We start from the raw sequence: 13,103 nt of genomic DNA, 5'->3' as shown, positions 1-13,103 counted from the left end.
TTTGTTTTCTTCTGCTGTCTTGGTGTACTGTCTCTTTTATCTGAGAAGTGCTGCAGTGCCAAAAGTCACCCCTCAAGGTTATGGGCAAAGTGAACTCTACCTTGCCAGTAGCCTCTGAACAGGGTCTGAATCTTTTTCAAGGGCATGCTTTGTATAGAAGTGAATTTTCTGCAGAAGAACTGTCAGGGCTGCAGGCTGCAGTCCAATAACTGTGTTTTATGGTGAGCAGCTAAATAAGGTGCCATCCTCCATTCCAGACCTTATCCTGGAATGCAGTCTGAAAACCTCCTGCAAAAAGGTTTTGCCCCTCAGAGTGTTTGACAAGGCTTGTGATCAGCACAGGATCAAGACAGGGTAAATTTAAATCCACAGCTCACAGTGGAATTGACATCCACTCTAAAACGTGTGAGAGACTAAATTTAACCCCAAACTCACGTTCCACAGTGCTTTATTCAATCCCATAGCTTCCTCTGCAGAAGAAAGGGAATAAACATACCACCATCTCTGATTTCTCCAATGCTTTGTTTAGGACTCCTTTAGCTTAAATGATAATTAAACAACATGCATTAATCTCCCTGGGAACACAAGAGCACAAAAAGGGGTAGAATTCTCATGAAAACACCCTGGCAGCCTTCAGCAGAAGAGGGCAAAAAATACTTTCGCAGTGAGAACTCCAGGAGCCAACAACATCCATGTGATAAACAGCTGCCTACAAAGGAACATCCCCAATGCATTGCTAAAACTGTTGGAGTGGCCATATCCAGACCTCAATGTCTTGCAGAAATTGTGGAGATCATCCTGGACCATCTCTATTAGTCAGCACACCAAGAATGGTTAGCAACATATACCTCTCTAGTCATGTTGGTTCTGGGGATTATCTGGGACAGTAGGTCTTGATGCCACCATTAACATACTGCCAAGGTCTGGGGAAAAACAGTGACTTATGACAGGAGTTACCATGGTTAAATAAATAAAAGAACTGATCCAGCAGCTCTGTCTCTTTGCTGTCCTATTTGCCCCACTATCAGAGATTATTTTACATCCTTCTTTATTGCAAAACTCAAGTTTGTTTAATTAAAAAAAAAAAGGGAAGGAGTGCTGCTCATTGAAGCAGGGTTTACTTAATGCTCTCACTGCAAATGGGTGAATAAAGCATCACAACTTTTCAAGGCATGTGTAGCATAGCAAGAGGGAAAGGGGCTGCTTTAACATATTTGTGCTGCTTTACAGCTGCCTGGCTGAGTCCAAAGCCAGGTCAGCATTGGTGGGATTGGAAAAAAAGGTATCAGGGCTGGCCCCTTTCCCTTCATCCATGCAGAAGTCCCTGCTGTGCGCCTTATCCATGCAATAAAGAAATGTGCATTGTATTATTTCCTAGGGAGGGTCAAGGAGGCAGCTATGAAAATAGCCTCACAGTGCTGGGAGCTGGCTGAGCTCATGGCAACAGGTTGCCAGTCCCCAAGCACACCGTGCAACCATGGGAAGAAGAGGCAAAGCTCATACAAAGTAGATTCTTGTGAAGACAGCAAAAAGGATCCTTTACAGTGTCCAGATCCTGTTGTCCTCACTTCAAAAGCTTCATGGAATGATGCTGAAGCCTCTTTAGGATGCTCTTTCCTCATGGAGCAACACGTCTTTGCTGCTGTCTCATGTGAGCAGAGGGGTGAGGGGAGAGGGAAAGTATTAACCTAGTCACATATAGCACAAAATGGTAACATTTCCCAAAATGAACAAACCATGTTGAACTTAACTTTCCTAAGTTTCTCTCCTGCCAGAGAAAAAAGCAATTATTGGTGTGAGGGAAGAGGGGAGTATCACGCAGAGAATATGTTAAATGCTGCACAGTCCCCAGGGAGGCAATTAGCACCTTGCAGGCTCTCGTATTAGGGGTGCAGATGCTGCCATGTGTGCACAGACACACAGCTTAAAATGTCTTGTACACCCTCAACTGCTTTGAATCCCTGAACAGAGCCATAACTGAGTCCTTCGACCATGTAAGATGCACTTCTGCTTCACTAGAAGGGCCCTGATAGGCTCAAAATGTGAATAAATGATGGCAGATTTATAGGGATACCAGCAACCACCCTGAAAATTCATTTTGCAAGTGTTTTTCCAACTGTAGTACAATACAAAACACAGACACATTCTGTATTTGAATCTACTGCAAAAATTTTGGAAGACAAAACTGACACAGGCAGTTGAGCTGCGGCTAAATGAGTGGAAGCTGCTTTGATCATCAAATAGCTGTGACACAGCTGCAGATTTCAGAATGCCCTGCCCTTTCAGAAAAAGACCTGCTGGATAATTTCATCAGTTTTTAAAATAAAATAAAATAAAATAAATAAAATAAAATAAAATAAAATAAAATAAAATAAAATAAAATAAAGTAACCCAAGACAAACCAAACAAAAAGGGTGATGACAACTGATCTGCACATACACAGCAGTTCACACTGGAAGAGCAGCTTCAGTGCTTCACTGCAGTATGCTTTCCTTTTTCCTGGTTACAAAATATGAGGCTATGGACACAGGGGGAAAAGAATAGAGGCTGGGGTGGAGAGAGTGAAGAGAAATATTTGACAAGTGTGAGCAAGGAGAGATGAGAGAAATCACACCAAGGTGGCAGGGGTCATGCAGCGGGGAGTAGGGAGAGGTGAAGAGCAAGGACTGGGAAACATATATCCTGAAACCAGAGCACTGATATTTACTGCTAAGTTAAAGTGAGAATAAATAGCTGAAATCCTTTTGCTTAGTGGCATTACACAGCACTAAGCATTTTTCTCAGAGGGTCTGAATTTGCCAGGTGCTGAGCAGCTTCCCGGGAAATGCTCATCAGCCTGTGACTCTGAGACTAGCAAGGTACAGGGTGAGTGCACAGGACTTGCTATTACAAGTTCCCAGCTTTGCCAGCAGTTAGCAGATGAATTACAGTTTATCGGGCAAGATCTTTAAACAACCCTGACAAGTATGAGGTGCATTGTGTGGAACAATGTTTTCAAAACACATCAGTCTCAAGCACAGAAAGGTCTGGGCACTCCTGGAGGGAGAGTACTGTCAGGCTGGAGCTGCTTGCAACACTTCAGGGAACAACAGCAATTGTGGTGCAATGCCTTGAGAGCCCAGCTCTTCAACAGGTTCACCACATTAGCAATTTCAGGAATCCAGAGTTTTTTCTGAGATTTCCCAATGAACAGTATTCATAGAATCACTGAATGGTTTGGGTTGGAAGAGACCTTACAGATCACCTAGTTCCAACCCCCCTGCCATGGGCAGGAACACCTTCTACTAGAGCAGGTTGCTCAGAGCCCCATCCAACCTGGCCTTGAACACTTCCAGGGATGGGACATCCACAACATCCCTGGGTCGCCTGTGTCACCACCCTCACTGCAAAGAATTTCTTCCCAAATCTAATCCAAACCCTCTCTTTTCCAGTTTGAAGTCATTGCCCCTTGCCCTATGACTCCATGTCCTTGTCCTAAGCCTCTCTCCAGCTCTCTTGGAGCCCTTTTAGGTAATAGAAGGTGCTCTAAGGTCTCCCTGGAGCTTCCTTTTCTTCAGGCTGAACAACCCCAGCTCCCTCAGCCTGTCCTGATATGCTTAGAAGGCTTTCAGTGCTCTGCTCTATCACTGCTAGCAGCATAGGTAGAAAACACCTACACTAACTGGTGTGGTATTTTATAGTTGTGACTGTCCCTTGCTTGCTTAAACTGCCTGCAGTGTCTGATGGGAGGTCATGCATTCCCAGTGATGCAGAGGACTTGCAGCGAGATTAGAAGTACCTTTGATGGCTAAGGGAACATCAGCACATAAGGAGACATAAGGATATACTCCAGTCATAGAGGTTATGTCCCTGAGGGTGAACAATCAGTTCTCTGTCCTGCAGCTTCATCCCTATTGCAGACAATACAAATCATCCCCATCCCTTTCTGCCATGAGACTAGGGACTGATGAGATGGGAAGTGGAGGCTCATGGTTCTCACTTACCCTCAGCCGACGTCCAAAGACAGTGACCTGCCCTCTGGCTTGCTCCTTCCTCTGCCTCCACTCCACGAGGTTGAGGCCATTGTCGATGGGCAGGGTGACATTCCTCTTGCCCACCGTGGGGTTGACAGTGCCAGCCAGCAGATGTGGCTCTGTCTGCAGGGCCACCTCCATGCCGTTGGCGAGCATCAGCCTGAGGGAGCCATCAGCACCAATGTAGTAGCTGTTTCGGACTTGGTCTGAAGACAGAAAAGAGATCTTTGCTGATCTTTGATGATACAGCTCCAGCTCTTCATTTGCTCCCTCACCCTGCTCTACCAGCATTTCAGATGGTTGTCACTAAATGCACTATGTTACTCACCTGTCCCACTCACCAGGAGCAAAACATTAATTTCATCAGGGAAAGTAAATATGGACAATTGCTTTTTTATTCTGATGGGGCTCTGCACCTCAGACTCTTGCAGAAAGTCTTACACAGGTTAAAAAAGTGAGAAAAATGTGTAGTATCTTACCAAAGGACTCAGGTTCAAACCTCTTCCTCTAGGCTAAAAAACTGTGTGCTGAGATATTTGTTTTAAATCATTCTCATTGAAAACTTTCCATGCTTTTATATCCTAAAGATCCTAATTTCACAACAGTGTATGAAAAAGTGGGGCCACCTACTTTCTTCAGCTCATTCACTGTCTCACAAGCGACAGGAAATTGCACAGCAAGTTAATGCTAACCAGTTCCCCAAACAACAGCCAAATCCTTTCCCTTGAGAAAGCTTTCAGAAGGCAACTCAAGCCCTCATGTTTGGAGAGAAAGCAGAGGCATTAAGCTCCCACACGTCTCCATACATCTGGCCTCCACTAGCTCTTGAAAGATCAGATTTTGAGGCCAGTATTTGGGAATTCAGGAGCTGAACAGAAGAGCAATCTCTCTTGCACATCCTTCAGGAATCAGACAGGCTGACAGCCCATCCTTTGAATCTCCAGCTGGCATTTATCTCTGCAGAGAGCAGCTCATGAAGAATAAGAAAGCATGAGACTTAGTGCAGAATGGCTTTAAAAATATATTATACAAACACTGCCTTATTTGAAGTTCCTCAAAAGCTGAAAAATATTACCGTTTCTGTCTCTCAGGCTGCCATAAACTCTTAACTGTGAATAAAAACACCCATTGAATATTCCCATTAATATGGGACCTTTCTGGGGCAAGCTGGGTTTTGTTCACTACTTGCTCTGCCATAGCTCAGCAGGAAACAAGATCACAGTGAAATTATCATTTCTTGCCCCCATGAAATAGATCAGCAAAGAGCACAGTTTGGTATAGCTAGGGAAGGAAATGTGACACCAACTGGTCCTTTTCTATGTGGGTCTCATCCTGCTCCTGTGGTACCCAGCTGGAGTTCTGCCACAGAGACCTCAGAAGAACCACCACTCAACTTTACAGAGTAATGATAGTCTGAAGTTGCTGGGGCACAGGATTTTGCCAAAAACATACAGCAGTGATCCACAATGCAGATCCAAGTATTTTAGCTCTACCACTGAGTGTGTAAGTTGATGGTCTCTGACACAGACTCCAGCCAAATCAAACCCTCCCCATGCTTGAGTCTGCAAATGGAGGGAAGGGCCAATCAGTTGGCTGTCACACTTTCTCAGATGCTTGGTTTGATGCTAAAGTGCCAGGAGATGTGCTTTAAATCAAATCAGTGAAATATCCCTGAACAGTGAATATATTCCTCCCTCTTTTATTCTTCACCAGGAAGAAGAGGAAATCTTGAAGGTTTACATGAAAATAATTGGACATGTGATATTCCCTTCGTGTTACATAAGCACCACAGAAGGGTTATTGTCACCACTACTATGGTACAGTGTGGAGAACGTAAATCCTCTACTTTCAACATTTTCCCAAGAGAAGATTCTTCCCTGGCTCTGGAAGGCATTTCTCAAGGGCTTCATGAAATCCATGGGCCCTTGGATGCTGTATTTTAGGCTGCTTAGGCTCTAGGGCACTCCTGCCCTACTTTGGCATTGAACAAATGGTCACTTTGTCATTAGTCCAGAAGACAAAATCCCACTGGACTGTTGATGTGCCTGTTGCAGAAGTTCCTAAATCCATCTTATAGGAATTTGCAATCTTCTGAAAATGCCTTTTCATATCTCACCTGTTCACAGTGTGATCCAGGTTTCCTGAAAGGCTCACCAAGAATTTGGTTCACTAAGCCACCTCTTCAACAACGTTATCCAGATCTTTGTTTTAATTGAGTTTCTTCAGATCCAAACAGTTTCATTATTTTATACTTCTGAATATGGTTAAGCTGTTTGTAATTCTCATGTCCTAATGGCCAGAATGTCCCTGGGCTGGAGGGCAGGACAATGACAAAATTGACTGTGGCACCATTATGTAACTGTGCCTTCAGCGCTGAGTGTATAAATCACACCACAGTCAATTTTGTCATTAAAGGGCCCCCAACAGTGGGCTCTATTGCTTAATTAGGCTCTTGAGGTGAAGCCAACCTCATGTCTGTGCAGTTGTCACACGTCTTAATGTGAGTGAATGGGATAGGGTGGGGTAGGTTGAATCTGTCTTGCAGGCTCAAGTAAAGAATAAGAAAGTAATGGTGTTTCCCTCCAGGAATATGGGGACAGCTTGAGGGGGCTGGGACCCTTTCAGTTGCCCTCTCCAGGAGGAAAAGAAGTGTTTCAGGCATAGCAGGCACTTTCTTTTAGGAAACACTGATGCTGTTATAGGGAGGGGGAAGAAAGTGTGTGTCCCAGAGATGTGGGAACAAATGTAACTCTGTGATGTGCTTCTCTCACTTGGAGCAGTTTGTTCCTCACAAGGGGAAAAGATGCTTGACACCCAGTTGTCATCAAGCACAGACATGGTGAATGAGATCTGGGGAGTAAAGAAAGCAGTGTCTGAAAGTCCCTTCCTTTTCCCCAAGCCCCAGAGAACAGGGGTGATAGCTCATCCTGATTCTAATGAGGCTTCAGCTTTCAGAACCCAGAGACCCAGGCTGGCATTGTTTGTGCAGTACAGGTTCTGCCACTACCACCATGTCAGTGCTCCCCTGCTATTTATTCCTCTTTTATTTCCCACTTCATCTCCTTTTGCTCCACCTAATCAGCCCTCTGTTTCCCACCTTCCTACCACAAGCAGAACTGTGTTAATTTCCTACAGCCACAAACTGGTCCCACCAGTCCTGCCCCAGCTGTCCACTTCTCCTTTCTCCTTTGTGCTTCTCCACACCACCCCTTAGCTCAAACGCTTTTGGGGACAGGGATGGTCAATTTTCTGGATGCTTCCTTGTGAATGTTTGAAAAGCCAGTGAACAAAGAATCAGATCTCCAGCAACCAGCTGGAAGCCTGTTCCAGGAGGAGAGAACTGTTAAGTCAGAAGCCATTAAGAGACTGAAGCAAAGGGGTTGGCTGGAAGTGTGGCTTGATTTATGCAACCCTTTTAGTTACAACAATAATGGTAATGATGACGAAGGACTGTACTGCATGAACCTGCACGGCAAGGGGACTGCCTGGGAATGGAGCAGAAAAACAGCTGCAGAGCAACCACTGTGCTGGGGAATGTGGCTAAGTAGGTGTGAGTGTGTGTCTGTACCAGCATGGAGCCAGCTCTGGGGCACTGACAATGCAGGTGATTTTTGGTGCTGGGATTATCAAGACGATGCCTGTTTCCTGGTGGATAATCCATTGTGTGCAACTTGGTCAGGAAAGGGATGGTGGCCCAACTCACCTTGGAGCAGGGTGTAGAAGGCCCCTGATGCTGACAGATTGGTTGTTATTGTAACATCATCCTTGCTGGAGGTTTCCACCTGGACGTGTACGGAGCTGTCGGTATCGCTGCGGAAGCTGCTCACTTGGCCAGTAGGGAAGGTCACGTTGGTCAGGCGGCCAAAGCTGTCGTATCTGAAAGAGAGGATGGAGTGAAGCCAACAGCATCAACAGAGGAAGAACCATCCAATAAAGCAGAGACCAATTCTTCAGGTTGTCATCCAGATTTTTCCCAGAAAAAAACACACTGTCACTCTGTCAGACTGTCTTGGCTTTTTTTGGCCTCATGAGAAGAAAATCACAGCTTTTAGCTGAAGAAAATGAAGCAAAGAATAGAAAAATGACTAAATACATATTAGCCGGTATTTTAATGATCTATTTCCAGTACTTCTCACCTGCATTATGCTTCTTGTTTACAAGAGTAACTTTATTTCTTATTCACTATGCTCTGACTTACAGAAAAGCACCGGCATGTGCATCCTGTCCAGCAGAACTAGGAGTTTCTGAAGGCCACCAACTGTTTTGTCTGGTTGTGCCCTCAGCTCAGCAAGTTATTTTATTTTTTCCCCTGTCTTATTTTAAAAGCTAAATGCTAAGTTAGCAGCAAGGACCTTTGAGATTGGCCACATCAGGTAGAGAAATGTCCTTTGTGAACATGGTGTAGAGTCCTGAGCACAGCTGAATCCCCTATGTCTACCTTTTACTGTTCCTAGGGCCATCTGGCAGGACTGCTTTAAAAGTGTAAAAAAGCAGACCACTTTTCACCCCTACTGTGTCCTTGGCTTTTCCAATGAGGAATCAACATAAGCACCATCTGGGAAGGTTTCTGTGATGTGGACACCCTATGTACCATGGCCCAGGTGAAATAAGCTTTATACACACAGGTCCCACAGCAGTTAACAAGCTGGGGAAAGGATTTTTGATAAAAAGAGAAGCAGACACTTGTGTCTAGAGGCCTCCTGAGTTAAGAGAGCAAACATACCACTGTGCCTCCCATTTGTAGCGTTACAAAAAGGTTCACAACCCACAGAAAGTTGGCAAGGGATGTTTGCAGTGAGTTTACTGTAGTTGGAGAGCAATAGGAAGCTCTGCTGGCTGATCTCTGGAGGGCTGTTGGACCTTCTGATGAGATGGACCTTCAGCAAAGGGATATTTAAATAGTTAGGGAGAAACAGAAAAATTCCAGCAAATTAATCAGTGATAAATATTTGACTTTTTTCAAGTCGTGCCCACAACTCTTTTAAGAATGATTTCTATGAAAGCAAAGTACATCCCATTATGAAAACATATAATTTGGGGATGAAAAGTAAATGATGGGCGTGCAGAGAAGTCTTGCTCCCCTGTGCTATCCAGTGGTGAGCCTTTGATGGAGTGCAGTGTCCAGTAAAGGGCACCACTCCTCAGAATGACAAAGTAACATAAATGATACATGAAGGATAACAAGCTTAGAAAACACGTAAGAGGCAAAGACAAAATAAAAGAGGTCATTCAGAAAAGGGGGAAGGAGGTAGTGGGAAGATGCACACCCTAACAACAGGTGTTCTGAAGAGGATTATAATATAGATTGCTTATCCTGTCTACTGAAGATGTGACAGAAAGTAAATGGAAACAATGAAAATTCAGGTTAGAAGTTGTAAAACATTTTCAAGGCCCATGGTTGCTCCAAGAGGAACAGATGGAGCACTGGAAGCCCCACTGCTCAACTCTTTTAAGAATAAGTTAGAGAAATATCTTAGAGGGGATATGGATACAGATGATCAGACCTGGGAGGGAGCAGATGGTTGAGGAGTTCTTGATGCTTCTCTTTGGGACTGCTCTGAGCTGGGGAATAAGAAAATACACCCCACCTAATAACAAAACACACACAAAAAAGAAAAAAAAAAAAAAAAGAGAGGGGAAGGGGAAGGGGAAGGGGAAGGGGAAGGGGAAGGGGAAGGAAAGGAAAGAAGGAAAGTACTCTTGAACTGCAACCCATGAGAGACCCACGAGCAGTTACTGGACTGGCTCTGCACTATACAGAAAAAATATTTATCTCCTCTTCCACTTTCATTTTTCCAGATTTGAACAGTGCTGGGACTTCACTTTTGACAATAGAGTGGCAGTGATTTAATGTGAGGAAGGGCTGGTTGAAAAGATGATTTTTGCCCAAGTTTAATATTTAGCTTATAGCGACTAAGTGGGTGACCTCATTGCAAATCTCCCCAGCCCTCAGGTTTGGAGGCACCATCATGTGAGACTTTTCTTGCCCACTGGGCAGAAGGGGAGGTAGTAAGATAGAAGAAAGCATCTGCCCTCCACAGTCAGCCTATCAGTCATAGGATTATCCAAGCCTTGCCCTTTCCCTCCAAGATCCTGGCAATCAATCAGCCACTTGTAAAATGGAAAAGAAAGAAGAAAAAAAACCAAAACAAGAAAAGCATGAAAACAGGACTGCATTGCAGGAGTTTGGCAGAGATCAGTTAAAGCTTTTCCAAGCAGCTAGCAACACACAGCCTGGATTTGAGCTGCATCTCTGTGCAAGAGCCAGAACTAAAGTGCTCCCAGTACCAAACAATTTACTCCAGATTTGTGGCTGCCCTGTTTGCACTGAGACAAATATGTTTTGCTTGTACTGTCTCCAGTCACCTGCACGTCTCCTCCTAGATCAGCATGTGAATCTTAAACAGAAAACATCACGGGCAGTATCTTTATCCCATCTGCTGAGACAGGACACAAGGGACATGATTTAGTCTCTCCCTTGAGCAGAGCAAACATTGTATCAATGAAGGTGTGTTGTCTAACACCCCAAATACCTTCCACCACAACATCAATAGTCCTATACATATAAACCAGGCTGAACTGAAAGGGTAGAATCAAGTTTGCAAATGTTCCGAAATTTCCGTAAAGTGAATCTGAATTTGGCACCACTGACTTGGTGGACAGTAGCTGTGAGGGATTTATTTTAATTGCTTCATTCACATTTAAAAAATGAGCTGCTCCTAAAAGTAAGCCTCATGTGCCTCCAAAAAAACTGTCACAAATCTAGATGTGCTGCACTGAAGTCTAAGGGGTGAGTTTGGTGTAACAGAAGTACGAAAGGAAGCAGGTCTGCAGGGAAGGAAGCAGGGAAATAAGAAGTGCAAAAGCCAGGATGCAGGCAGAGAGCTTGTTCATGTGGTAAATGCTGAGTCAATGTCCTGTGAGTCATAGCTTTTTATCCTAATTGAATGGCACTCAGAAAAATGCTGAGAGTCAGCGCAAAACCTGTACTCCATGCAAGCCCTACTGATGTGCTCCAAAGAAAGCCTCAAAACCCCATGGATACTCAGTTCAACAGTCCCAAGCAGCAGCAGACAGCCAGCTCCTTATATTCATCAAATCACAGAAATACTGAATGGCTTGGGGTGAAAGGGACCTTACAGATCATCTTGTTTCACCCACCTCACCATGGGCCAGGACACCTTCCACCAGACCAGGTTGCTCAGAGCCCCATCCAGCCTGGCCTTGAACACTTCCAGGGATGGGACATTCACATCTTCTCTGGACAACGTGTTACTGTGCCTCACCACCCTCATGGTAAAGAATTTCTTCCTATCATCTAAGCTGAAACCTACCCTCTTTCAGTTTAAAGCCATTTCCCCTTGTCTTAATGCTGCATGCCCTTATTCAAAGGCAAGTGGTGCCTTTTTATATAATATTATCTAGTGTAAAATAAGTATTATTTTATACAGTATTTATGTAGTACCTTTTCAATAATATTTTTATAGTATTCTTGGACCTCAAGCTCCTAGCACCCTCACAAATGGTTCCCAAGCTCTGCTGGGCAAATACATAGTATTTGCAAATATGCAACTGGAGAAATCTGCCAGTAACCTGCTTAAGCAAATTAGGTTAAAATGGCAGGAAAAAAAAAAACCATGAAAGAGTACGACAGCGCCTGAACCTCTGTGCACACGTTTTTCTTGTAAAGTCAGAATGACTAAGTACAACACACTTAATTTACACAGTTACATTTTTACAGCTGTACAAAACTCACAGTACTTCATCAAGAGCAAGGACTTCCATTTGGGACTTTGGATCCTGAGAAGTAAGGCTCCTTTTGGGCCAGAAGAGTCTGGAATGGTCTTCTGGAACTGGTTTAAGATGTCTGCACAAGTACATTAGACTTTTGGCACGTCCTTAGTCACCCCATTAACCTCCTTCAGAAGGAACTAGGACCATCTGTGTTTTCTGCATATGCAGGAGCTGCTGCACCTCTCTCTGCCCAGCAGCAAGACAGGGACCTGCCAAGGACTGGCTTTGGGGGTGACAGATCATTGATTTGCAGCAGCCAGGAGGGAGAAAAGCGAGAAGGTAGGACAATTAGACAATTCCCATTTTTATTATTATTTTTAATTGGTGGCAGATGAAGCGTAAAATGCTCCTGTCCAGACAAAAGCTTCTTTTAGCACTGTGGTGGCAATGCAAACAGAGGTGTGGGAAGCCCCTTAGTGTGGACACACACAGCTTTTTCCTCTGGGCAAAGCAGCTCCTTCTCTCTTTTCTGTTTTTACTCAGAATTGGAGCATATTCCCCATTTTCTCCAATTTAGCTCACACAACACATACCTGATATCATCTATCACATACCCACAGTCTCCCAGGGATGTGAAGACTTGCTCATCCCAAACAAATAATATGCTTAATGAGTTAAATGAGTCAGTTCCCTTCACCTCTGCTTTCAGCCCTATAAAGGCCCTAACAGGGCACATCTCAGCTTGGAGAGGAAGGCCAAGTGACTGGCTCTCATGTAGCTGCAGGTGTGTCCTGGTATTTGCAGTAACATAAATCTCTCCCAGTCACCTCATTTTGCAGCTAAGCTGCCTAGCCTGTTTCCACAGCATCGGGATTTAGGGGAGGGCCAGTTTTCATCACAGCTTAAGACTTCTGTGTTCTCCAAATGCTCTGAAAGCCCCAGCATTAAGGAAATACTGAAGCATGGGAGTGCACACAGCAGCCACTCGGAGCAATGAATCCATCACCTGCTAACACAGCTGCTGCCTCCCATTCAAACCTGCTTCAAAGCCTCAGCACTCACAATTACAGTGGCAATTATTAGGCCAGCAAAGGAAGCCGTTGCCATCCATTCCCAATTGGAAACGTATTTAGCTAAGGTTCAATGCACAGAATTAAAATGGTATTTGGTGCTTATGAGGTCTAATTGTTGGCTTGTAAACATTCAAAGCTTTCATTTATCACATTACTATTGTGTAGAGGCCTGGACCTTGGGAATTAAAGAGCATCCTAAGTACCATCTATTCAGAAATCAATTTCTTGCCTGAGTCTCCGCATTTCCTCATTTGAGCTTCTTCACATTTCATCAGCCTTTTAA

The 13,103-nt window shown here is 44.3% G+C and overlaps 1 protein-coding gene across 4 annotated transcripts in view; it reads right to left on the bottom strand.

Annotated features, from left to right (window-relative positions):
* The window catches only part of TENM4 (teneurin transmembrane protein 4), a 917,609-nt gene that overhangs the window by 26,917 nt on the left and 877,589 nt on the right, over positions 1-13,103 (bottom strand). For all 4 annotated transcript variants that reach the window (XM_085066138.1, XM_085066148.1, XM_085066158.1 and 1 more), the window contains 2 exons: positions 7,717-7,889; positions 3,984-4,219 (listed from right to left, as the gene is read on the bottom strand). In XM_085066138.1, the coding sequence (XP_084922264.1) occupies positions 3,984-4,219; positions 7,717-7,889 (409 nt within the window). The remainder of the gene's footprint in view (positions 1-3,983; positions 4,220-7,716; positions 7,890-13,103) is intronic.

The sequence above is a fragment of the Lichenostomus cassidix genome, chromosome 1 (assembly GCF_008360975.1).
Source record: "Lichenostomus cassidix isolate B80296 chromosome 1, HeHo_3.0, whole genome shotgun sequence".
In the NCBI taxonomy this organism is placed as follows: Eukaryota; Metazoa; Chordata; class Aves; order Passeriformes; family Meliphagidae; genus Lichenostomus; species Lichenostomus cassidix.
The sequence above is the reverse complement of the archived record's forward strand: the minus strand, read 5'-3'. Positions and strand labels throughout refer to the sequence as shown.